At 42.6% G+C, this 24,568-nt stretch overlaps 1 protein-coding gene across 5 annotated transcripts in view; it reads left to right on the plus strand.

Annotated features, from left to right (window-relative positions):
- The first annotated feature begins 6,596 nt into the window (after nucleotides 1-6,596).
- Nucleotides 6,597-24,568, plus strand: part of DCAF11 (DDB1 and CUL4 associated factor 11) — a 47,496-nt gene continuing 29,524 nt past the window's right edge. The window contains exons 1-6 of one of the 5 annotated variants that reach the window (XM_088470010.1): nucleotides 6,597-6,703; nucleotides 17,751-17,916; nucleotides 20,997-21,124; nucleotides 22,142-22,260; nucleotides 24,085-24,140; nucleotides 24,281-24,381. In XM_088470010.1, the coding sequence (XP_088326136.1) occupies nucleotides 17,762-17,916; nucleotides 20,997-21,124; nucleotides 22,142-22,260; nucleotides 24,085-24,140; nucleotides 24,281-24,381 (559 nt within the window). In that variant the 5' untranslated portion in view covers nucleotides 6,597-6,703; nucleotides 17,751-17,761. Of the gene's footprint in view, nucleotides 6,704-6,794; nucleotides 6,876-6,951; nucleotides 6,970-17,750; nucleotides 17,917-20,996; nucleotides 21,125-22,141; nucleotides 22,261-24,084; nucleotides 24,141-24,280; nucleotides 24,382-24,568 lie in introns of those variants that run through there. The other 4 variants (XM_088470006.1, XM_088470007.1, XM_088470008.1 and 1 more) reach the window with 4 other exon arrangements.

Raw genomic sequence — 24,568 nt, forward strand, 5'->3', positions numbered from 1 at the left:
GGCATAAAATATTTATCACATCCGCATTAAGGCAAACATGTTGGTAGGGGATATAGACACAGATTGGAAGGGGGCAGAGGCATAGAAGGGGAGGGGGGTAAAGCTCAAATTATTCAGGCAGTGGGAGAGACTGCAAGGGAAAGGTGACAGTGGGGGAGTCTACAGCAGAAAGCAGATACTGTAGTGGGAGAGACTACAGGGGAAAAGGAGATAGTGGGAGAGACTGCAGGGGAAAAGAGAACCTTGGGAGAGACTGCAAGGGAACGGGGACAGATGGATAGACTACAGGGATAAATGGGACATTGAGAGAGACTGCAGGGGAAAGGGGACTGTGGGAGAGACTGTGGGGGAGGCAAGGACAGTGGGAGAGACTGCAGTAACTAAAGGGACAATGGGAAACACTGCACAGGAAAAGGGGCCAATGGGAAAGTCTGCAGGGGAGAAGGGACCAGTGGGAGAGACTGCATGGCATAAGAGGCCAGTGTGAGAGACTGCAGGGGAGAAGGGGCCAATGGGAGAAATTGAAGGGGAGAAGGGGCCAGAGAGAGAGATTGCAGGGGAAAGGGAGAGACTGCAGGGGAAAGGGAGTACCTATGTTTGGTGTGCACCACAGCTACACAAGGATCAGCCCTTTTCTGTGCGGTTCAATGGTAGCAGTGAGGAAGGAGGAGAAGAGAGGAAGTGAAGAGAACTGGGGGCGGTGCTACTGCAGAGCCAAGGAAGGAAAGCTGATCTGGTGGGACGCCCTGAGGAGTGAACCTGTGTGTGAGAGGAGATTCACAGCAGGGCAGGCACCAATGATCCTGGCCACTGCTTCACAAAAGCAGTTTGTAGTCAGGATCATTAGAACTACCTGTAACCCCTTCAAGGCCCTGTCTCAGACAGGCTATCTGTGTCTGCTGGCCCCTCCTCGTTCTAGTTCTAGTTTTTTGTTAAGCAAAAAAAAGAGTTTAGGGCGCCTTGGTGGAATAAACCCTAATATTTATGTTCTTATCGCATTTTATTTAAATTTGGACCTGGAACTGAACTCTTGGAATGCATAACCAATATAAATAGTTGTAGTTAAATAGTTTGTAATTATCTCTTTCTAGGTGGTAGTAATATAATATAAATTTGGGTTCCTTTTTCAAAGTGTTCCAATATACATCAGACCATAAAATATTAGTAATAAAACACAGGAAAAAAACAAACACATACCTGTACAGTAGGAAAAAATAAAACACATACAGGGGAATTCAATTAGCTGCGAGTTTGTAAAAGCCATTAAACGCGCACACTTTACCTTAAATTTGCACACTTCACCTTCATGCACGCACCCGAGATACACACATTTTAATTAGAAATGCCAATTCGCACTACTCGCAGTGAGAGTGTATTTTTTTTTTTTCACCCCAAAAATGGCATGTAATTATTGGTCCAATTAAGCTAATTGAAAACTTTCAAATGCCTATTAAGTCATTTAGGGGTGGTGTCCAAAAAGTTCTGCATTGTGCCCCGACATTTTTACTTTAAAATAAAGATTTTCTCTACCTTTACACATCCTCAGAGAGGTGCAAACAAAAACAGGAAAATTTACTCTGAATAAGAAATGCGAGATTGGAATTGAAATGCAAATGTAATTTGCAGTGCGAATTTGATGTAATTCACCTCACGTGACCAAATTCGCACCTAATTAAATTCCCCCTATAGGCTTCACATGAAAAAATAAATAAAACACATAGGTCCAATACTAAAAAAAGAAAACACATAGGCCCAAAACTAAAAAAAGATACATACATATACAGGGTTACATATAGAGACACACACAAGAGTAAACTGTGGTAGTATACATAGTGGGTGGAATAGTTAGTGGAGCGCATGTATAAGATAGTGGGTAGAGGTGGCAAGCAAGACGCTTTTTGTACACATAGCCCTGTCTAGACCACCTTCTCTCTGACATGCCCAAGTGTTCAAATGCATGGCCCACCTGTCCACCAGATTTTCCCTCAAAATTCTATCTGACCCACATGGTACCTCCTTACATGCCCCCTCCACAGCCGGCTATATCCCACCTGTGTGCCTCAGCATCTACCACCCTCCAGCAGCATGTTCGTAACATGCCCCCCAGTGCCCAAAATGTCTGACATGCCCCACTTTTTGTCCCTAATAACCCCAGCATCTACTCCACAGCAGCATCCTCCCCACATGCCTTCTGTGCCACAATTGCTCACAGGGTCTGTCTGTCTCACCCCCAGCAGCATCTGCCCCAACATGCCCTCCCTGTGGCCAAAATGCCCCCAGCTGTGCCCCCCAACAGCATGTTCCACATATGCCCCATGCCCTAGCGTCTGCCCCATCAGCATTTTTCCTACATGCCTCCTTATGCTCCTATTGTATACGACATGCCCCCTCCACATTAGTCACTTTGTGTCCCAAATTCCCCATCGTCTGCCATCCCCCAGCAGCATGCTCTCCACATGCCTCCTGTATGCCCCCAGCATCCACAAGTTCCACATGCCTATCAGCTTACCTTACTCTCATTGTGATGAACTTGCCAGCAGCCCACAAAAACTATGCTGCTGCAACTACAGGAGGACCAGGGGACCATGACACTGTGTATAACATGAGAGGGTCAGATGGTCTGATCACGTGATCGGTTCTCTCATAACGACATCAGGAGGTTTATTTCCTGCAGGCGATCTATCCTTTACCGCCCCCCTAGGACCCGGCACCTGCCTGTCGCCTCATTGCATCCCTTACTGTCCTCTCACTGTCGGGCTGTGCATGGCGGCGCCACCCTCACTATGAGCTCTATGTAACCATATACCCAGCATTATGGTCGGGCAGCCTGACACTGACAGCCGGGAGGCAGGCACAGGAACCTCCTCAGCTGTTACTTGTATATGAATACCGAGCGCAGCGGCGGCCCTAGTGCTGCACAGTCATACCGGCCCAGCCCGCCCCTGACCAGCTACATCAACCATCATGACCGGTTCTTCCCTAGTACTTCCCGTTAACCTGACTATCTGTAGACTACAGGTATGACCTGACGCCTAGCGTTGGCTACCATTCTCCAATAAAGCATTTACGGCTACAATTGGAGCTGGTGCCTGCTGGACATTTGCTGGTCTCTGTGCATATCCCTTATGGGGATGTCCAGGTCTTCCCTGATTTGGGGTTCCTACTCTTTTTACTGTACAGTTTCTACTTAAGTGTCCTGTTTGTTTACAATTAAAACATGTTTGTGGATCGAGTGAAGACACGTGATGTTGTGAGGTTTGAGCAGAGGGTAAAGGTGGTGGATATGGGTAAGGATAGGGAGGGTAAGGGTATTGTGGGGGTTATGAGGTTTGTGAGTAGTATGGGACCTGTGGTTGTATAGGGTTTGTGGAATAGAGCTGTGTTTGTTGTTGCGTGGGGTTAGTGAGGGCATATAACTGTTCAGGTGTAAGTGTGTGTGCAGATGCGAGTGTGTCTGTTGGCTGTGATGCTACCGTCATTCCCTCCAGAGCTTGTATTAGTATTAGCCATTAGTTTTTCGCTCTGGGTCTCTCTCTTCTTTGAGATGTTTTTTATCATGTTCTATGGCAGATTCTATGAGGGTATCTATTGTGACTCCCCTCCAGCCAGGTTGTGAGGTCTGAACCAGAGTCTTTAAATTCTCTTTCAGACCGTCCATGAGTACCGTGACTATAATTCCCCTGTGGTGAGTGCTATCTTTAATATCTTCTAACCCAGTGTATTGGGTGATAGCCTGCAGAGCCCGGTCGCAATAATCTTCTGCAGATTCACTCTCCTTTTGCTTAATGGTGAAAATTTTGTTCCAGTTAACTACTACCGGAAAATATATACCCAATTGAGTTACAATGCGGGATTTACTCGGTCTGTTAAGGGAACGTCACCATCCAATACACATCCGTGATAAATTTTGTCACGTCGGTATTGCGTGGTAGACAGCCCCTTAACACCACACGCCAATCTTTATTAGTTGGCTCATGAGAACTACCCAAATTTCTGAAAAATCTTTGACATTTGGCTAGTTCCTTTTTGGGATCGGGGAAGTCATTTATGATGGAATTTAGTTCTGCTCTTGTCCAGGGACAATGCATTACTACTTCCCTCGTGGGCACTACACCGTTCGCATCTGCATTTCCATTCGGAACGGTTATTGTCCGAATGGGATGCAGACCGGCAGCGCTGCTACCTTTGACCTTGTTACCTGGCTGGGGGTTTAATCTGTTGCTGCTACGTATGGTATTAACAACTTTCTCTACGGGTGCAGAGGGTGTTAGCACTTCCCTTACTGTTACTGATGGAGATGACGGCTCCACTCATGATTGTTGTGATGCAGCATCTATCATCTGTACAGCATGGGAAATGGCAGACATTACAATAGGCTCATCATCCACATCATGAACATTTTCTTTATAGTTGCTTAAGAGAGGGTACAAATTGCTTCTTACATTTTTATGGGTATTTTTGGTAACTGTACTTGCACCTCCATCCACATAAGGTGGGAGTGGTGAGCGTGAACTGCTGACAATACTCTCCACAACGCTACTGTGCTGCACGTGCACGCCATTTTGCGGCTCGCCCGTATTGCAATTTAGTGTCGCAGATGTATTCTCTGGCAATGCACTCGCAATGCTAGTTTGCGTCGCTTGCACATTTTTAAGCCACGCATCCCCTTCATGCAGCCACAACTTCATCATATTTTACCTTTTTCTCTTGGGAGCATATCAGACTGATGTGATCCCGGACATTATCTAGTACATTTTTATCAAAACTACCAATTCTGGGAAACGGTCTAACACTCTTCATCGTCATTTTAAACCATACATCACAATACCTTATCGCATAAGTACCATACTTAGTATGCATAATACGACGGGCCGATCCAAACGGCGCTTCCATTAGCAGTACATCATTGTCTAACATCTCTATTGTTTGCATTGCCCCCATTCTGAGACAACTCCTATGTTTTTCAATAAAGATTTAAACTGGTGAAAGACAATCAAGATATTTTCACTTAACTGTGGACAATTTAAACAGCAGCGCCCACACACCTGGATAAGATTTGAAAAAGGCAACTTCCACACCCGGATAAGATTTAGTAAGGCAACTTCCACACCTATGGAAGTTTAAGTAGGCTACTTCCACGCACCTCTCTACAACAAAGACATGTACACCTGCTACTGTGTATAGAACGGTAAGCTGCTTACTGAGCGACTAGCACTTAGCCCTTAAAGGTCATACGGTACCTCTAACTGTAGGGAACAAGTTACCCCTACCAACAAATACTCACTGTTATACACTTTTTTCCTGCGCAGAAAAATACACGTTAACCCAGATATTGATAACAATTGAAAAATGTAAACCTCAACGGCTTTATTTAAACACGTGGCAGCACAACCGGAAGTACGTATACGCTATTGTGCGACCAGTCACATACACAATAATGTGACTACCACACAACCGTATGACAACTTTTTAGCTGCGTACGCAAAAGTGCGTCTTTACTGTACGCAAAACTGCGACTCAGCCATGTGCTCAATACTGCGGCACCCCTTTAAACGTTAGGTTCTATCAACAAAGGAAAACAAACTTTTTCCTCTCGTCCCTGGATTCTAGTCAGCTTCCTTTGCTCACACGAAAACTGATAGCGATCTTTCAGCACAAAGTGGGTGCAGGTAAACCCTGCATGTGGCCACTCCACCCTTTGCTGAGATATCGATAACCGTATGTGCCGTGTGAGTAGGTAAGTGACTTCACTATGAGCCCCCAACTAAGGATACTGCCTATGAACCTCTATATACCCCTGCCTATACCTTCTAATATCCTGCCTATAAACCTCTAAGGATGACGCTAATTTGCGTACGCAGTCATACAGTTAAAAAAGACTCCAGACCTAGAACCTGTGGTTCTAAAGCACAAAGTATTATTCAAGTAAAAGTACAGCAGTTACACGCTATGAGCCTGTTTCCCTGCATGTGCCGGATAGTACACTTAGCCGACATTATAGCATTTTGCAATGCGATCATGGGCGGTACTGGATGCAAAATGTTATCATTAATAAATGGGCCCCTTAGTCACCTTACATATATATCAGTTTTCTTTTGCGGATCTGTCAAATACAAGAGTAGGCTCCTTCCTCATAAGCTATACCAGTTTCCCAAACTGCACCATTACAGTCCAGGTTTTAAGAATATTCATGCTTGAGTCCAGATGGTTAAATAAAATTGACTGGGGTACTAATTAAGTCACCTGTGCATGGATATCCTAAAATCCTGAAGTGTAATGGCTGAGTTTGGGAGACGCTGAGCCTAGTAATAAAATGGGGTGTTTCAGGTACAACGAGTATGTATACTGATTGTCTGCATGCCGGAGATAGCCAAGTCACAACATTCTCTGCTAGCTTCTGATTGGCAGACCACCCAGGGTACTATTGCTGTGGACAGTCACTGGTGGCAGCACAACACTGTCCATCATAACAAGTTGTCTCTCTGAGAATCTCTTCATCTCGGACCATGTCTCCAGGGTAACCCAGCCAACCAATCAGCACACTGCACCCTCTCCACAGTGCAGGGCGTTGGAAGCAGGGACCAATCAGTGGCTCTGCAGGTGGACTCCGTTGACCTGTTGGCCAACCAGAGAGTAGTCACATGCCGAGTCTGGGAAGCGGAAGCTGTGGAGAGGCGCCTGGGCAGCGATGTAAACAGCGAGTGTATGTACAGTATATTTATGTCCGTGTGTCACGGTGCCGGCACGGTGTGCGCTCGCTGTGTGCCGGGGGCAGGCGGGAGGTGGGGGTGGCGCACCGGCTTGGCTGAATGCGTTTTCGGAATTGTGGTGTGTGTCAGACCGCCTCCGTCATAACAGTTACGCAATGTCATCAAGTAAGGCTGACACATAAACAATGTACATAGTGCAAAGACACACACCGGCTATAACGGGACCGAACACGCTTACCTCTCACTGCAGCTAAATCTGGTACAGTAATCATGGGGTATAGAGTCATAAACTACGCTTACACAATGGGCAGCGTGGAAGACTGATCTGTTATCCCCTGTGCAGATGCCGTCCGTGTTATACGACGCTATGATTTTTAAAAATAATTTCCTACCTATAGGGTTACACAGTCTACTACATAACATGGTGAATAGTCACAGTAAATTGTATTTGTAATCGTTGTAGATCCTAACATACAATATGCTAATGCCTTCCAAAGCTTAGCCAAGCATAGGAATGCTCACTGCTGCCTTTTCATATATGTCCAGCAGTATAAACATCGGTAACATCGACGCGGTATGCAGTCGGGAAGCCGGCGGACCTAATCCCGACAGCCGGCTTCCCGACTTCTTAATCCCGGCGAGGGTTAAATGATAGGCGTACGCGGATAGCCGGGAAGGTTTAGGGTTCCCGTGGGGGACTTAGGTTTAGGCGGCAGAGAAGGGGGGTTAGGTTTAGGCACTGGGGGGGAAGGTTAGGGTTAGGCACCCCTAAGAGAGGGTAAGGGCTAGGGGGTAGAAATAGGTTAGTCAATACTTACCTTAGCATGATCGGGATTTCCGCCTCTGCCGCGATGCCGCTGTTGGGATTCCAACCACCGGGCATGGGTCCGGCGGTAAACCATACCGATTCCCATCTACGCATATCTTTCAGTGATGCAGAATTTAAATCAAGTCTGACCAGCTGGAAACTGCAGCTCTCCTGACACGCAGAGGGCTCTCATGCTGTGAAGGAGATCGCAATGGCTAATTTATGCACGCCTATGAAACCGCGTTTAAAAGGTCCTATATGCCTGCATTTTTCTAACCAACCCCTGTTACTGCCACCAAATTCTGACTGCCTGTCACTCACTTTGCGAGTGGTACCTCTACGAGCGTCTTCACAATGCAATCGCTGCGTGTGTGCAGTGTGGCTTTTGAACATACACAATTACAAATAATCGCTCTATCACGAGGCTGACGTTAGCTCCTTATTCATGCTCCAGCTTCTTATTCAGAACATGTTATATTAAAACATTTAAATAAAGTTAGATCACTAAGTTAACACTATGTGAACAAAAAATTGTGTTCCTTACACAAATTTCAATTGTATTTTACCTGGCACAAAATGGTTTTGGGCAGTAGAGCGGGCACAGGCTCCAAATGTCATTTTGAATAAGAAGCTGTAGTTGTTCAAGGGTTAAATAGCCTTGGTCAACAATTTCAAACTTGAAACCCACAGAGCGTAATCAGATACATATGACCCACTTGCCATTTGCGTTAACCAACAAGGATTTGGGCATGAAATAGGGTGAAAAAGTGGACACAGGCACCAGATTTTGTCATTTTGAATATTATAAGATGCTGTAGTTGTGCAAGGGTTAACTAGCCTTGGTCAAGAAATTTTACACATTGGAACCAACAGAGGGTGGTCACATACATATGACCCACTTGTAGGCATGGTTCTTGCTTTGGAAATCTACTACTATATATAAAGTCATGGTTGTTGTCCAGTTAGGAGTTAGGTTTTAGATAAGATTTGAATCACTTTCCTAATGAGCAAGCTGTACCAATGGAGCTTAATACCTCTTTCAGACATAAGCCTTGGCTTCGACCCAGGTTTTTGAACACTGGGCTCGATTCAGACCTGCTAGCTACATGTGTAGGCTCGCTATCAGCGTATGCAAATTCGGCTAAGTGAAGGCAAACCATAAGCACGCTTACTATGTCTTGGCGTGCGATCAACATGTGTATGCAGACGCCCACCAGCCTGTCCTAAGACGCCCACTAGCACACGTCATCTCCAGGAAGTGCATGCAACCATTGGTACATCGGGTACCATTGGAAGCGAACGCAGCGCTTGAGGTTGACTATACACTACTACAAGCATTACGAGCACTTCAGTGTATAATTCAACAAGGTGACGTGTACTATGACGCTGCCTGTTAATTATGCACGCCTCTGAAACGGCATTAAGATTCTCAGGCACGCCTGCGTTCGCACCTCCACTCCCCCGTTTCTAATGGCTAGCCCCTGTTACCACCCACAAACGGCTTGACCTGTCACTCATTCAGCTGGGCTATCTATGCTGGACGAGCGTACGCTTCCCGATCGCTCGGACTAGTTCGCGTACTGCAATTAGCTTGGGACCCCCTTTCACACTACACCCTGGACCTCGGAAAACTTCCAGGTCGAACATGTTCACAATGAACCCGTGTCTACCCTGACATTCAGTGTGAGTCATTGAAAGGGGACACTTGTTTTTGGCTCACAATGATGAGCTCATGAAAACTGGGTGGTGATTTGGCTGCTGGGAGATGGGTGGAGATTGCATTGTAATAATGGTTAACAGCATTTTTATGCAGTTTCACATGGGACTGCTGCAGCTGCTGACACTGTACTACTTTGCACAGTTTATTTAGCAGTCATGTGCTGTGCATGCCCCACTCATGTGCTCTGACGCCTGCAGATGAGGTCACCTGCAAGCCCCATCAAACAGCCAATCCAAGTATTTACAGTGCAACCTGGGTCGCACCATTCACACTACAGATGACCCGGGTCGGTCCCGGGAATAACCCTGGTACTGATCAGGGATGCGGACCCAGGATATCCGACCCGGGTCGGGTGTGTTCACACATAGCCAAAACCGGGGTCAAGCTGCAAGGCCCGGCAAAATCCTAGGTAGAAAGGCTATTAGGGGTATTCAATATGGGAGCGATAACATCGTTTTTGCGTTAATATCGCATTTATGACGTCATTATCGCAGGTTTTAGTTTTATACCGTATTCAATTTCAAAGACTTATCGCAGTTTTGAAAAGTCTTTGATAAAAAACGGTGATAACTTTTCACCATTGAATAGGTGTAGAAAAAAAGTGCAGAATTGGGGTTTAGGGGTGCAGGCTTAAAAAAAAATAGCCTGCACCCCTGGGAATGACATTAAAAAAGGACTGTGTCAAAAAAAGTTTAAAAAAAAAATAGGGACACCCCAAAAAATGATTTTAAAAATTGGGGTGAAAAAAAAAAATGGGAAAAAATTGTTTAACAATAGGGAAATAGGTTCAGGGCTATTCTGCAAGTATGCGGCAGGTGTTTTCTAGAATAGATTTATAGCGGCAGGTGCACTATTGCAGAATTTTAAAAAACTTACTTTAGGGACATCAAAATATGCTAGTACCCATTTTCATGCACCCCAAATTTGATGGGACCACTTAAAAAAACGAAAAAAAAACCTAAGTGCTCTTCTGCATCACTTCTTCAATGTCGGGAAAAAACACCTGCTGCGGCTATTTAAATCCCCGACTTTCATTTAAAGGCTAAATCGGGGGTACCCATAGTGATCCCCCATGTTTTTAAACCTTTAGGGGGTCTTACAATTTTTTTTAAGGATAAATTCGTAACTTTACGCAAATCTAACTTCGGAGGCTCCCGTTTTCGTTAATTTTATATTGAATATGGGGATAAGCGGGAGCGCGCCCGATACTTTAACGCAGGTAAAAACTCTGATATGAAACGTTAACTTCGACAGTGAAGTTAACGTTTCATATTGAATACCCCTCTATGTCTGAAAGAGGTATAAGGTGGATGTGTATGAGTTCCACAGGACAGTTGTGTGAATCATGCAATAATATTATTGTTATTATACTTTATATAGAACTACAAACATCTTGCAACAATGTACAGATCTAAGAACTTTTCTTCAGATATATCAGATCTTAATCTAATGGAGCATACACACGGTCAGATGAACGATTTGAACTATGAGCGATTTTTGACTGCATTAAAATGAATGGAATCGTCCAAATCTGACTGCAAACACATCAGATGTCAGACATCGTTATCTGACCATCGGGAACGCGCATCGTTCATCTTTCAGATATGTCAGATTTTCCTTCAGATATGAACGATTGAATGATTTTTTTTTCAATCGTTCGCTTTCAGATCTGAAGAAAAATCTGACCTTGTGTATGCACCATTAGAGAACTTATGGCCCCTACACACTATTCGATTATCTTTAATGATTTGTCCGATTCCGACACTCGGAACGACAAATCTTTAAAAATGTGTAGGGGTAAATTTACTAACGTGAGAGTTTTTAGAAGAGAGTTTTAAAAGTGATGTTGTCCATACAACCAATCAGATTCTACTTAACATTTAACTAGCTCCTTCTAGAAGATAATAACTAGAATCTGATTGGTTGCTATGGGCAACATCACTTTTAAAACTCACTTCTAAAAACTCTCACTTTAGTAAATTTACCCCGTAGTGTGTATGCACTACATCATGTAGTGCGCGCTCCTGTGGGGTCGTCAGCCTCATCGCCTGATCTTATGTGTAGTATGTAAGATCAGGTGATGCGGCTGACGCTCTCATGCAGCGCCAGTGTGTATGGACCGCCTGATATGTCGGCCCATCAGCGCTGGGATCGTTCGTCTGTGACATTGCTGAGTACACACATCGTTTACTGTGTGCCCAGCTTTACTTTCTGATTTCCCTACTACAGTAACATGAGCTCAAACATCTCAAAGTCCCACTCTCCTGGACAAGAAAGCTCTCACGGACAGGGCCTTCAACCCTCTTAATCCTCACCCTGCATTATCCTTTCCCCCTACTCAATCACTGACTCTGATCCTTTCTGGCTGCTCCTCCCAGGGCACTGGGTCATTGAATGCTACTGTTATTATCTATCTTTTACTTAGGGGCCCTTTTATCAATTAATATTTGCAGGATATCCCCCCAAAACACCCATTTTTGGTACTGGAGTACCCGCAAATAATAAATATCCCACAAATGTATTTACGGGGGATCACAGCAGATATTGGAGATATCTGCTGCAGTCTCCCATTTTCAATCGCAAAGTAGCTGTTTTATTATGGAGTTTCCCTAGCACCGGAATGCATTTATGACCTTGGCCCCCGTAGACAGTGTCGAACTGGGGCATGAAGAGCCCACAGGGGGAATGCAATGGTAGGGGCCCCTTGAATGGTGGCGGCACAATGAGGTGAGGCCAGCCATCAGAAGGAAAGAAGGATAACTGCCCCGGTCACCTCATCTGAGTCTCTTCTTTCCGCAATAAAAAGGGCCTCTGGCCCCCTACCATCCACTTTAAAATAAATTGGCCACCACTGCCATTGCACACAGGAGGTTAAAATATTCCATCACAATACAACAAACCTAAATGCATTAAAATAAAATTAAAAAGAAAACAGTATCCAGAAAAAAAATGTAAATTTATAAAAATAGACAGGAGGGGGGGAGAGATGGGGACGAGAGAGCGAGGTGAGGAAAAGAGAGAGAGAAAAAAAGAAGAGACATGAGGACAAGAGAGCGAGAAAGAGAGAAATAAGGATGAGAGCGAGAAAAAGGATGAGAGAGAGATGTGGACGAGAGAGAAAAAGAGATAGAAAAAAAGGGATGAGAAGAGAGAGACGGGGAGAATTCAAAAAGTAAAAAAAAAGATGCTTTTGGGGTAATTTGAGGCAACTGTAAGAAAAAGCAATAACTTTTAATTGAAATAAATACTTTCATTAAATTTAGGCCCGTGTTCAATTAGAAGCGAAAAGCCGAGATCCGCGAAAAGTATCGCCAATTGCGACTTTTCGACTGTCGGAAAAGTATCGCCGTATTTAATTCCATTTGCTTTTCGTGTACGCGAAAATGCAATGTAATAGGCGAAAAAGATTCGCCTCTGAATAGGTGGAGAAAAGAAGTGCAAAAATTTTTGTTTGGGGGAGCAAAGGTGGGGAAACCGCTCAGAACCCTTGGAACAGCCCCAATGGACAACTGCGTCAAAAAATTCCTAAAAAAAACCGTAAGAACACCCCAAAAAAGTACTTTGAATTTGGGGGCGAAAAAGTGCAAAGTGGGGGGACAAGTTAGCAAACTAGCGAAATAAGGTTCTGGGGTGCACTAGGAAAGGGTCAAGTGTTTTGGGGATTGCAGGTGCATTTTTGGGGGTGCAATTTCACTTTATTTAAATGCTCACTTTAGAGACATTAAAAGATGCTTGCACCCATTTTCGTGTACCCCAAATTTGCCTGGACTACTTATTTTCACCAAAAAATACTGCTTTATGCCATTCTTCACCACTTGCAGAAACGCTAATTAGTGGCAGTTGTGCAAGCTTAAGTACCCCAAACAGTTTTATTAGAGCTAATTGGATACTACTACATTGATCCCCAATGTTTCTGCATCTTTTTGGGAGGTTCAGGCTGATTTCCCTGATTCTAACACCATTTTTCGCCTGTTCTGACTTCCGCAGCTCCATTTTCGCATATTTTGGAATTGAATACAGCGAATAGCGGGGGCGCGCACGATAGATTTTCGCTGCTAAAATACGCCATGTAGGCGAAAAGTCTGATAGGCAAAACTTTATCGTGGGTGTGAAACTAATTGAATACCGGCCATAGGGTGCATTATTTCGCTAAAAAAAGCTTATTTTGGGGTAAATTGAGGCCATTTATTTTTTTTCACCCCAAAAATGACGTATAATTATTGGCCCAATTAAGCTAATTGAAAATTTCCAAATGCCTAATTAGTCATATATGGAGGAGGGGTGTCCAAGGGGTTCTGAAACAAGTCCCGACATTTTTACCTTAAAATACAGATTTTCCCTATCTTTTCCCTGCTCAGGGTGGTGCAAACAAAAACAGGTGAATTTACTCTGAAAAATGAATGCGAGTTTGGAAGTGAATTGCAAATGTAATTCGCAGGGTGAATATGCAGTGAATTCCCCTTGCGGGACCAAACTCGCACCTGATTGAATTCTCCCCCAGAAATAGAAATGAGGACGAAAGGCACAAATAGAGACATGAGAAAGAGAGAAATGAGGATGAAAGCAAGAAAAAGAAAAGGGAGGACAAGAGACATCCTGTCTTAGCAAGCACTGCAGCCAACAGTGATAGTCACTGAGGGAGAAGTCCACGGTGGACAGTCCTCCCCGATACTAAAGGCTCCGCCCCCTCCATCCGAGTGCTGCAGAGTGAGTGTGAGTCCAAAGGTTTTGGAAAAAAATATTACCCGTTGTTGGGGAACCCCCGCATCCCTTGCATCCTTGTTATGTAAAGGGTATAACCTTGCGGACACTGGCAGCATCTTAGGCCCCGCCTTCTCATGGTAGTGGAGGGGCTTAGAGTCACTCTGGCGCCTGCTGGTAGCTAAAGCCATTTTTGATAGCGCTAGCCATTGTAGCCTGTAGCAGAGGTTCACAGACTTGGTCCTCAAGGCACCCTCACAGTACGGGTTTTAAGGATAACCATGCTTGGGCACAGGTGACTTAATTAGTACCTCAGTCTTTTGATTTAACAATCTGTGCTCAACCATGGATATCCTTAAAACCTGGACCTTTAGGGTGCCTTGAGGACCGAGTTTGGGAACCTCTGGCCTATAGGCTACCTACTACACCATTTACTGGAAGAGGGAGCTGGATCTCTCCCTGGCAACGATCACCCGCACATGTGTGGTCAACAGGCCTAGCATGCACGTCGTGTCGCAGGGTCCCAAAGAAGTAGAGAAGTGGTCGCATTAGCAATCACAATTCTTCTTACATATTGCTGGGATGGGCTCTTTTTGGAGTTCTGGTCCCTGGGTCTGATTACACTGTACAACAAATTAATACTTTTAATTTGTGTCCTTTCTAAAAATAGTCATACATTACTAATTTGAGGTCAAGAAAAACTAAAATGATTTCAGAATATTTTTACTAGCTCTATTTTTTGAGATACACTACTTGCACTATACTGTATGTACATTAGTAATATAGTCATAGTGAAAAGCTATTTTAAAATAATCTGATATTTTCTTGATAGAAAATAAATAACAGTTATTTTAATTCAATCAATCACAAATAAGAACACAAAACGAAACAAACATACAGCATACGAAACAAACATACAGTATATGATAGTACTATCTAATATAGTGGCCTATTCATGGGGGTGCTTTCTCTTTGCTTGTCACTTGTACTCCTCTTCTGGGGCATCTCTTGTCACTGTCCAACAGTAGTGATCACCTACCCTGATATCTTTGTTCCATTGCTGAAATGTCTTGGTGGAATCGGTCACTATGCTTGTCACTCAGTGCACCACAGTTATCTTGTGTGGGTAATCCCGTGAATCGCATATATTTGAATAGGGGAGGGGACAAATAACTGATTCATTTAATTGGGTCATTAGGCCCCGCCCCCTCTGCACGGAACGCAAATTGCTGGTAAGATTCTCTCCATTCTGCCCAGTTCTCTAGGAATACCCCTACATCGTCATAAATGGGCTATATCTCGGAACTCAGAGCTAACTGAGAGTTTTAAATGTCATATTCATTCTTTGCATGCTGAAATCAATTAGAAGTAACTATTTTCACATCGGAAACATTTTCATTGTTGTGCAGTGTTATTAATACATTCGGGTATACAGTAATTTAATATTGGCGTGAAAAGCAGCGATATGAAATTTTAATTATCAGGTCTAGAACCCGATAATTAATAAATATGCCCCTCAGTTGTATAGAAATATCACTGGTTTATATTTTTCCCCTGTATCTGTTGTATTATTTGGGTGTTTTATTGTAGTTATGCTACAGACACTTTGTGGCACCAAATAAATAATAAGGGAAAAAAAATAAAAAATTTAGTCAAAAACCATTAGTATTACCAGTATCTCTTTGAACTCTGGGATGAAAGCCATGCAAAAACTCTGAGTGGCACCCAAGGCAGCACTGCCAACAAAATATATATATATATATATATATATATATATATATATATAACTTCACCCATACATTTTATCATCAGTAATTTTTATTAAGGATTAGGCAATTATGGGGTACAGAAAAAAAGAAAGGGGAGAGATAGGAACATAAGTACAATTCTGTACAATAAAGGGCAACAATAGAGGAATACCATATCACATTAGTGTAATATATAAGCAGTAAAACAGAATACATAAACACAAACAGATCACATGTAAACTAACCGGAAGTGGATCTAACAATAAGGATTTGTGAATAAATTGTATACCTTCGCTGTCTGTAACGGGTTTGGTACGGGATGCCGGTGCTCAGAAAACCGGCAAAATTAGGATACCGACACGTGCAGGTAAGTATCCTAACCCTCCCTCCCCGCATTTAAACTTATCCTCCCCTCCCCCACCACTACAGCCTAATCCTAACCCTCTTTCTAATCCCAATACTAACCGTCGGGGTGTTGGCGCCAGGATTCTGACTGCTGTCGGGATTCTGGCATCGGCATCCTGAATGCCTTCATCCCGACAGCCGGGATATAAACTACATCCCGTCTGTAATATATTCATGCCAAGGCCACCACTTCATAAACAGAGAGCATGTGTCAACCAATGTGATTTGTTTGATATAGTCTCAAATATTCTTGCTGTATTAATGAAAAACCTTTTATTAATCTAATAATGGCTGCACACAATAAACATATATTCAGATAAAACTCATCAAGGTTCTACACATAATTCAACATATAAAAGTACAATAAGCATACAATAACGCAATTAAGTGGGGAAATTATAGATGCTTTGCTGTGGTTCAATTTAAAGGATTGGTGCCATCATAGATAAGCAAACTGCAGACAGTATGTGTAAGTTAATATATTATATCTTATTTTCCATATTTTAGAGTATACACATTTTGTCCCTGAGATGGAGCAGCTGTCCGCTGTGCAGCTTAGTTGAATTACTCACTGGTGCACAATAATAATATCAGTTGGGACACAGGTTACTAGTGCACAATAATAGCAAGGACCTTGTGGGTGGATGTGAAATAAATAGTACCTTACGTGGATGTACACTTTGTCCGTGTCCCGGATCCCGAATGATGGAGCAGCTAGCATTAAGGGAATGTGATCCTTTCTTAAAATGTAGCCCTGCTGAGGGTGATGAGATGAGCTGCTGCCGGACACAGGGTGATAGCTGTCTATTGAATTGCTCCACGGCCATGGAGAGCCGGAGATGGCAGCTGTCTGTATGGAAAGCCTTGGTGCTATGTCAGCTCAGCCGTGTAGCTCTCCCACCATCACTGCTCCCTTTCATAAGGTCACCTAGAGTATTAACACCATGAGAGGACCATAGAAACACATGTAAATTGGGGAAGGGTTTATAAATGGCCAAAATGGAAAGGTAAGTAGTAGGGAGAAATATAATATCAAGTTGAGATAGTAATCTATCCCAAACCTGTAGAGAGGCCTTTGTGGACGAAAGGATCAGGGAACTAGAAGGGTGCAGGGATTTAGGTGTCCGTAATAGGTCCACGAAGGAGTAATCTGTACAATGCACCTTTTCTAAGTGTACCCAGTCCTGAAGCTGAACGAGAAGGCAGCCCTCCTGGTACTTAACAGGATCAGGAAGCGCTAAACCACCCTGTTATTTGCCTTTGGTCAACCTAGAATGGGCTATTTTCGTGGAGTGATTTTATCCTCCTTAGTGGCTGTCTCATCCGTAGCATAGTGTGTGAGTGAATATTGCAAGCTCAGAAGGCAGGGGCATTGTGATCGGACTTCCACTGACCTATACCTTTAATAAAAGTTGGCCACTTACATTTATAAAGGTATTTCTTCAGCTATGATATATGTGTCCATATGTTACTACCACTATCTATATTTTCTGGAAGTGATAGAATTGATATGAAACAATCTAGTGGCAGTTGACCGCTTGGCACAACATATATATGATTTTCAGGTTTTGTTAGTGTTTTACATTATACACTTATTTCATGTGCATATAATTTTTGTCAAACAATAAATGTTATACATATATATGTATGCTGTGCAGGGGGATGGAGGATGGGAACACGCAGTAGCAGCAGTGCGGGTGGAGGAGGAGCTTCAGGAGATTCTCCAGGAGGCTTCAACAACAATTCAGGATCTCGTGGTCTCCATGATGATGACGATGAGGAGAACGTTGACCTGGCGCAGGTATTGGCGTATCTCCTGCGCAGGTAACAGCCCCTAGCCACACCACCTCGCACATAAATAAAACAGTCTATATCTTCATTAACCGAAATGGCCTGCGTTCTATACCCATAGACAGAGACTGTAATACACAGTAGGCTGCCACAACCAGGTGTACAGAAACAATGGATTCTCTCTTTGCCCCCACCCACTTCATTTATACAATGCTGCTGCTGTAGTGAATAGCTAATGTAACAACAGCCATGTATCTGTATACCATGCTTTGTCATTCATTATACCTGAGGGCTGAGCTGTACATCATGACACATTACATGCAAGTGGGGATTAAAGTATTTTGTTGCTGCACTTATCACTAACGTCAACAGCATTTCACACTATCCTCACTTTTTAGTCATCGAGCTGGGTTTACTTATATGATATCTAATATACAGTCCTAGATCATTTCTAGGTTAAATCTATTTTTCTATTCTGCGTCATTTACGGTTAATACACGATCCAGGCATTAGAAAACTGTATGGGTCTATCCCCTTGCCATCTTATCTTCAGCTCAGTAGATTACTGGTGTTTCCTTCTTCTAACTTCTATCTGTCAGGTCTGTTTCACAAATAAAGCTGGGTACACACTGACAGATATATTGGACGATCAATTGATCGGCCAATATATCTGGTGCCGGTCGGCCACTGTGTACCAGTGATATGTCTGTGAACGACGTCGTTCAAAGACATATCGCGTCTGCTGTGCTGCAGAGTCAATGACAGATATCTCTCCGGATATATCTGGCCATCGGCCAGTGTGTACAGGCGGCCTGCCGACCACATGCAGCAGAGGCCGCGGGAAGGGGGGGCGGACATGCCCCGACCCGGCCGCCAGAACCTGCAGCCAGAAGTAGATGATGGCCGTTCAGTGTGTATGAACGACCATCATCTGCAGATATATCTGTATAGTGTGTATCCAGCATATTGCGTTATAGAAACATGTCTGCTTTTATACATCTGTTGGAGAAAAAAAGGAAATGCGGCCAATTTAGCATTTTTATAGGCTATAGATTTGAATTAACATATTTATGTATTTCTTGCTACAGGGGGAGATGCACTAAGCTTTGGAGAGAGATAAAGTGGAGATAGATTAAATACCAACCAATCAGCCTTATAGCTGTCATTTTTCAAACACAGTCTGTAAACTGACAGGAGCTGATTGGTTCGTACTTTATTTCTCTCCACTTTATCTCTCTCCAAGGCTTGGTACATCTCCCCCTGAGTCTTATCATAGAAGCTACACAAACTGACTGATTAATATAATTTGCAATATAGGGAGTGGGGAACGGGAAGACTAGTCGCACTGGCAAAAAGTGAACATATGAAAATATAAATAATGGTATAAAAATACCTATATGCACATGTATATGTACATTTTCAATTGTGCCACTTCTCTCACTAAATGACACTATGAATAAAGCAGATTATATATAGGAGGGGTGGTGGTGCTTGCTAGAGTCATATAACTATCAACAAAAAAAAAACAGGGAAAGAAACTCTGTTATGCGAGCACGCAGTTAATAGAAATGTCAGTAGTGAATGAATAATATGTTATCTACATGAAAGGTGGTTATGATCACTATTACTAGTCTACGTATTTATTAATGAATTTGTGTGACACCCTGTCCATACTGTTCGAATCTCCTGACATTTCTATTAACTGCGGACTATCATTAAAGTAATTCTCTCATTGTGTGTTCGATGCTTAATGTATGACACTCGACAGCAGAAATGAAATGTGAGCAACGTCCCTGTTAGTCTGTTGTTTCCGCAGGCAATTTGTTCTCCGGTAATCTCTCACCCCTCATAGATAGCTTGTAGCATAGGTGAGGAGCAGTAGAATGAGGAGTGACAGCCCTATGCCTGGACTTTTCTAAATACTTTTGCACCCACTACCTATTATGAAGGATGTATTTATAGGTACTATTGCTACAAGATTATATGTCTATTCACAATAATCTTACTATACACTATATATACTGTCTAATATTTTGCCAGTCTCAGGGTGTTATTTGTTTTATTTGTATTTATTGTGTGTATTGTCTTATGTATATTGTATTGTGTTTTTATATATACTTATTTGGATACTCTTTGGACATTTCATGTGTCAGTTCATGATTTTTTAGAATTTGTAATAAAGGTTATTTTTTAAGGACACATATCTGTGTCCTGCTTTCGATGTTACAGTATAAGAAATAAGGTTATTTCCAAGCACACATATCTGTGTCCTGTCTTTGACGTTACAGTATAAGAGTGCTCGCATAACAGAGTTTCTTTCCCTGTTTTTTTCTGATTAATATAATTATAAGGAAATGGCTCAACTGTGGTTTGTCTTTATAAACCCCCCGGAGAAACAGACAGACATTTACTTTAGTTCTAAATGCCATATATTGTTAAATGACTATTACCTTATATAAAATAAATAATCACACACAAGTATTCGTATACATAATGTGACAGTGACTACTTATTAGAACTAGGTGTATTTTAGGTAAGGTTATCAGGCTGTCTGTTTGTCATTCTATTATAAGGACACTATAGGCATCCTTTCACAGCTGAAATTGGTTGGTGACAATATAACCTGTACTAAACTATACGTAGCTGTACATGTGAATTATCCTAGGTCTATCATGGCATGAGCATATTTACACAAGCAATGCCTTTTACATATTGGATTTATTTGGTATTTATTTTAACACATTTCTATAGATGGAATAAATAGTTGACATAGACCCACTGTGCTGACTCAGCTACAGTGTATACAGGTACATTGCACAAGAACAAACCTTACTCAACTCTGTCCTGTGCTCTCATTTGATAGAGGCAAGTGAAAGACATTGCCATTGGTTGCTGTACCGTACCATACCATGCTTATCATCTGACACTGCTGTACCTTTATACTGTTACACAAGAAAACACCTAGCTACACATACTTTCAGATAACCTTTCAGTTACCAGCTTTTCACTTTTGACTGCCAATTAAATGTCCCCCAAACCCATAGTGAAATATCTATTAGAAGTGAATGGGATGCTTTTGCTGATAAATTATGTCCTCTCTGTCCCTCCCACAGGGGGCAGGTGCGGCTAGTACAGGGAGGGGGGCCCGAAAGCTTGCACCTGGTACAGTCTCTATCTGATTCTGATGATGACAATGACAGTGCTTGGGAGGGCTGCTTGGGGGACCGCTACAATCCCCCTGGTAAGTAACATGCCCATAAACCACAAAGTGAGCAGTCTTTTTTAGCCCTGTCCAATGAGAGGTCAGAAACAGATAACGTTATGCTATGTCTTTTGATAGGTCACTACTCATGTCGTTGTGTTTGTAACTCACAGATGAGTGAATTAAATAAAGGTTGTGATGCAGTGAAATCCACATACAGTATTGTAATTGTTTTTATTGGGTGATTCTATCATGATGATAAGTAACTATAAGCAGATTGCAGAGCAGTATTATTAAGGAAGGTAAAAAGACTATCTGGCAGTGTAGAGTTACTAATGAAACTACAGTATGTACGGTAAATTAGAATACAGACTTCTTATTAAGTACTTGAACTTATGATTTACTGGGGACATTAAAGAGATAGTAATATACCTATAAAATTGTAAACTCTATACATGTACTGTAATTAATTCATTGGTAGCTAATCATGGCATAATGTCTAATGGCTAACAAAGTATTCATTAAGATAGGAAACTTTGGTGCTTATGACAATAGGCAAATGTTAGTGAACTATAACTAGGAACACAAACATTTTTGTATTCCAGTTATCTTTTAGAAGAACTCCAGGCAGAACTGATATTATACTGTAATTTCCAAATGCCCCAGCTAGCTGAACCTCAGAAGTCCATTCAGCCCCTGATCAGTGTATATATGTCAGCAGCTCTCTGCAGAGGTATTGAATGTTGATCAGGTTCTACTTGGCAAGAGTTTTGCGACCCACATGGTTCTGTTTGCTGATGGGCAGGAAAGCTGAACAGTATGTAGTAAATTTACTAAGAAGTGATGTTGCCCATAGCAATCAATCAGATTCCAGGTATTCTAGAAGGTGCTAGATAAATGATAAGTAGAATCTGATTGGTTGCTATGGGCAACATCACTTCTTAATAGAATTCCCATTATAGTAAATTTACCCCTTGATTTGATTTGTTTTGATATTTAGCTTTGTTTCCTGATGTAGTCTTTTAATTGAGAATGTTTTGTTACCATCTCATGTAGTTGATCCAACCCCAGACACTGCTGTACTGGATCAGAGCCAGATCAGAACTCAGGTTCTGCTAGCTACAGGAAGGATAGGAGCATGCAAGGAAAAGAATATTACACGCCAGCTACTGGAGGTAAGCTGCACGCTCTTTATAACACAACTAGCTGAAGTACCCGGCGTTGTCCGGGTTTAATCTTCAAGTTATTAAGATTATTATGTGATGTCGTCCAAATCCATCCAGTGGAATGCCCAGAACAGGCTCTCTGGTCAAAGTTCTGCCCAGCATACACCAAAGGGAGGTCCGACCGGGAACTCAACCCCCTAATATGTTTTCTGGGATCCAATGTTACCACTCTGTGAAGTTTTTGTCCAAATCCATCCAGTGGAAGGCTGAGAACAGGCTCCCGGGGTCAAAGTTCTGCCCAGGGTACATCGGGAGGTCCGACCGGGACCCTAACCCCCCTAAAACCTGTCCAGGATCCAACTGGACCACCTCGTGTTGGTTTCATCCCATATGGTGCAGGGGTGTATCTTCAAGTTATTACATTTTATTATGTGATGTCGTCCAAATCCATCCAGTGGAAGGCCCAGAACAGGCTTCCTGGGACAAAGTTCTTCCCGGCTCACTCTGCCGTTAGCTGCGGCCAGGACTTTGTCCATTCCATTAGGCTTCCCAGACCAATTGCCACCCCTCTGTGAATATTTCATACAAATCCATCCAGTAGAAGACCAAGAACAGGCTCCCCGGGCAAAGTTCTGCCCAGCGTACACCAATGGGAGGTCCGACCAGGACCAAATTTGGCTGCCTGGCAACCAGATTTGAGGGCAGTCCCTTGCCGCCGCTAGTGTAGTGCAGACCGCGAGCGGTCCACACTACAGAACAAACACACAGCCGACAGCGGCAGCTGTGTGTTTTTTATAGTAGCCCATGGAGGGAGCCGGCTGGAGCTCACTCATGAGCTCCGCCTTCCGGCTCCCCCTGCAGCGGATGTTGGGAGAGACGTCATGACGTCATAGTGCAGAGCCAGAGCAGGCCCGGAGGAGTGGACAGCGGCGGTCGTCGGCAGGAGCGGGGATCAGGTAAGTTGTGTTTGTTTTGTTATATATATATATATATAGATATAGATATAGATAGATAGATATAGTCACAGTTCATGCATGCCTTAAATTATCAAACATATGGCATTGAAGATATGTACATTTCATTAAAAGGTCTAATGGTTTATTTTTTTTTTTTTTCAAATGTGAAAATTATTTCCTTTGCTTGTTCAAAGGACAGAATGAAAAGCTATTTATGTTTAAATCTATCAGGCCGATGATTTTGGTGGGTGCAGGAAAGGCCTCATTCTCTATATACAGTGCCAGGCCCTCTAAATGAATAAAGGGACGTCATTTTCACATAGGTACACTAAAGAGTTAACCTAATCAATCAGTGAATGTGGATATATATATTATTAAATTGGCAACATACACATATGAATGTAACTGTTAATAAAATGGACACATGCTATAGTATATTAGGATGGAAATTAATTTTGCAAGATGATTCTTGATTAACAAGCTAGTATACAAATGCATTATATTCTATTAACATACAACCACGTTAAAACGCATTCATGAAATAAGTTTGTTTCTTGACATTTTTGTCCTATGACATTTCAAACACTTTCATTATTGCTGCATATACAGAGATGACCCATTTTGCAGAAAGGTACTATTCCATGACGCCTTATGGAGGTGGTCAGGATGGCTATAGGCCACATAAAATGAGTTGTATAGCTAAATCCAGCCAGGTGTCAGCTAGCTAAAAATACCATTCTTAAGTGTTATATACGGAAATGTGCATGAATTTAGCAAAATGCAACATCTGAACATATAACCCATTATGAGAGTAAAATTAAAAGAACATGCTTAATTTTCATTCTAACTATTTGACTGTTGGTTTTGTTGGATACAGAGAGAGCGAGGAGGGTGCGGTTTCTCCCATGGAGAACGCTGCCGTGTGACATCACAGTGAGTATTATTAAATCACTATTACATTGTATGTCTAGTATGTATAATTGATATTGGTTCCTTAAACTAAATGGTAGTGCTTTTTGTGTTTTGAAAAAATTAGGGGTGATGACTAAAATTATGTTTTTGTTTTGTTCCAGCTTTCTGCCAAACCATGTGTTTGCCACAGATTCATACACTCAGAAAGCTTTCTGTGGGGTGTATTCTCCAGATGGATCAACCTTTATGTCTGCCTGCCAGGGTACAGCCTTAATAAATGTCTCTAGTCCCAATCGTATGATCGTCTGCCAATGAATGGTCTTTTTTTCTTTTTTACTTTTTATGTCAGTTTCATATCCCTGCAAGTGACACTTGCATTCTATTCTTCTGTTCAAAGATGGAGAGTGGAGGCTGTTTTTTCTTAAGGCGGAACAATAGCCATGTAGATA

Source organism: Taudactylus pleione, unplaced genomic scaffold (genome assembly GCF_031769625.1).
Source record: "Taudactylus pleione unplaced genomic scaffold, aTauple2 ptg000095l, whole genome shotgun sequence".
In the NCBI taxonomy this organism is placed as follows: Eukaryota; Metazoa; Chordata; class Amphibia; order Anura; family Myobatrachidae; genus Taudactylus; species Taudactylus pleione.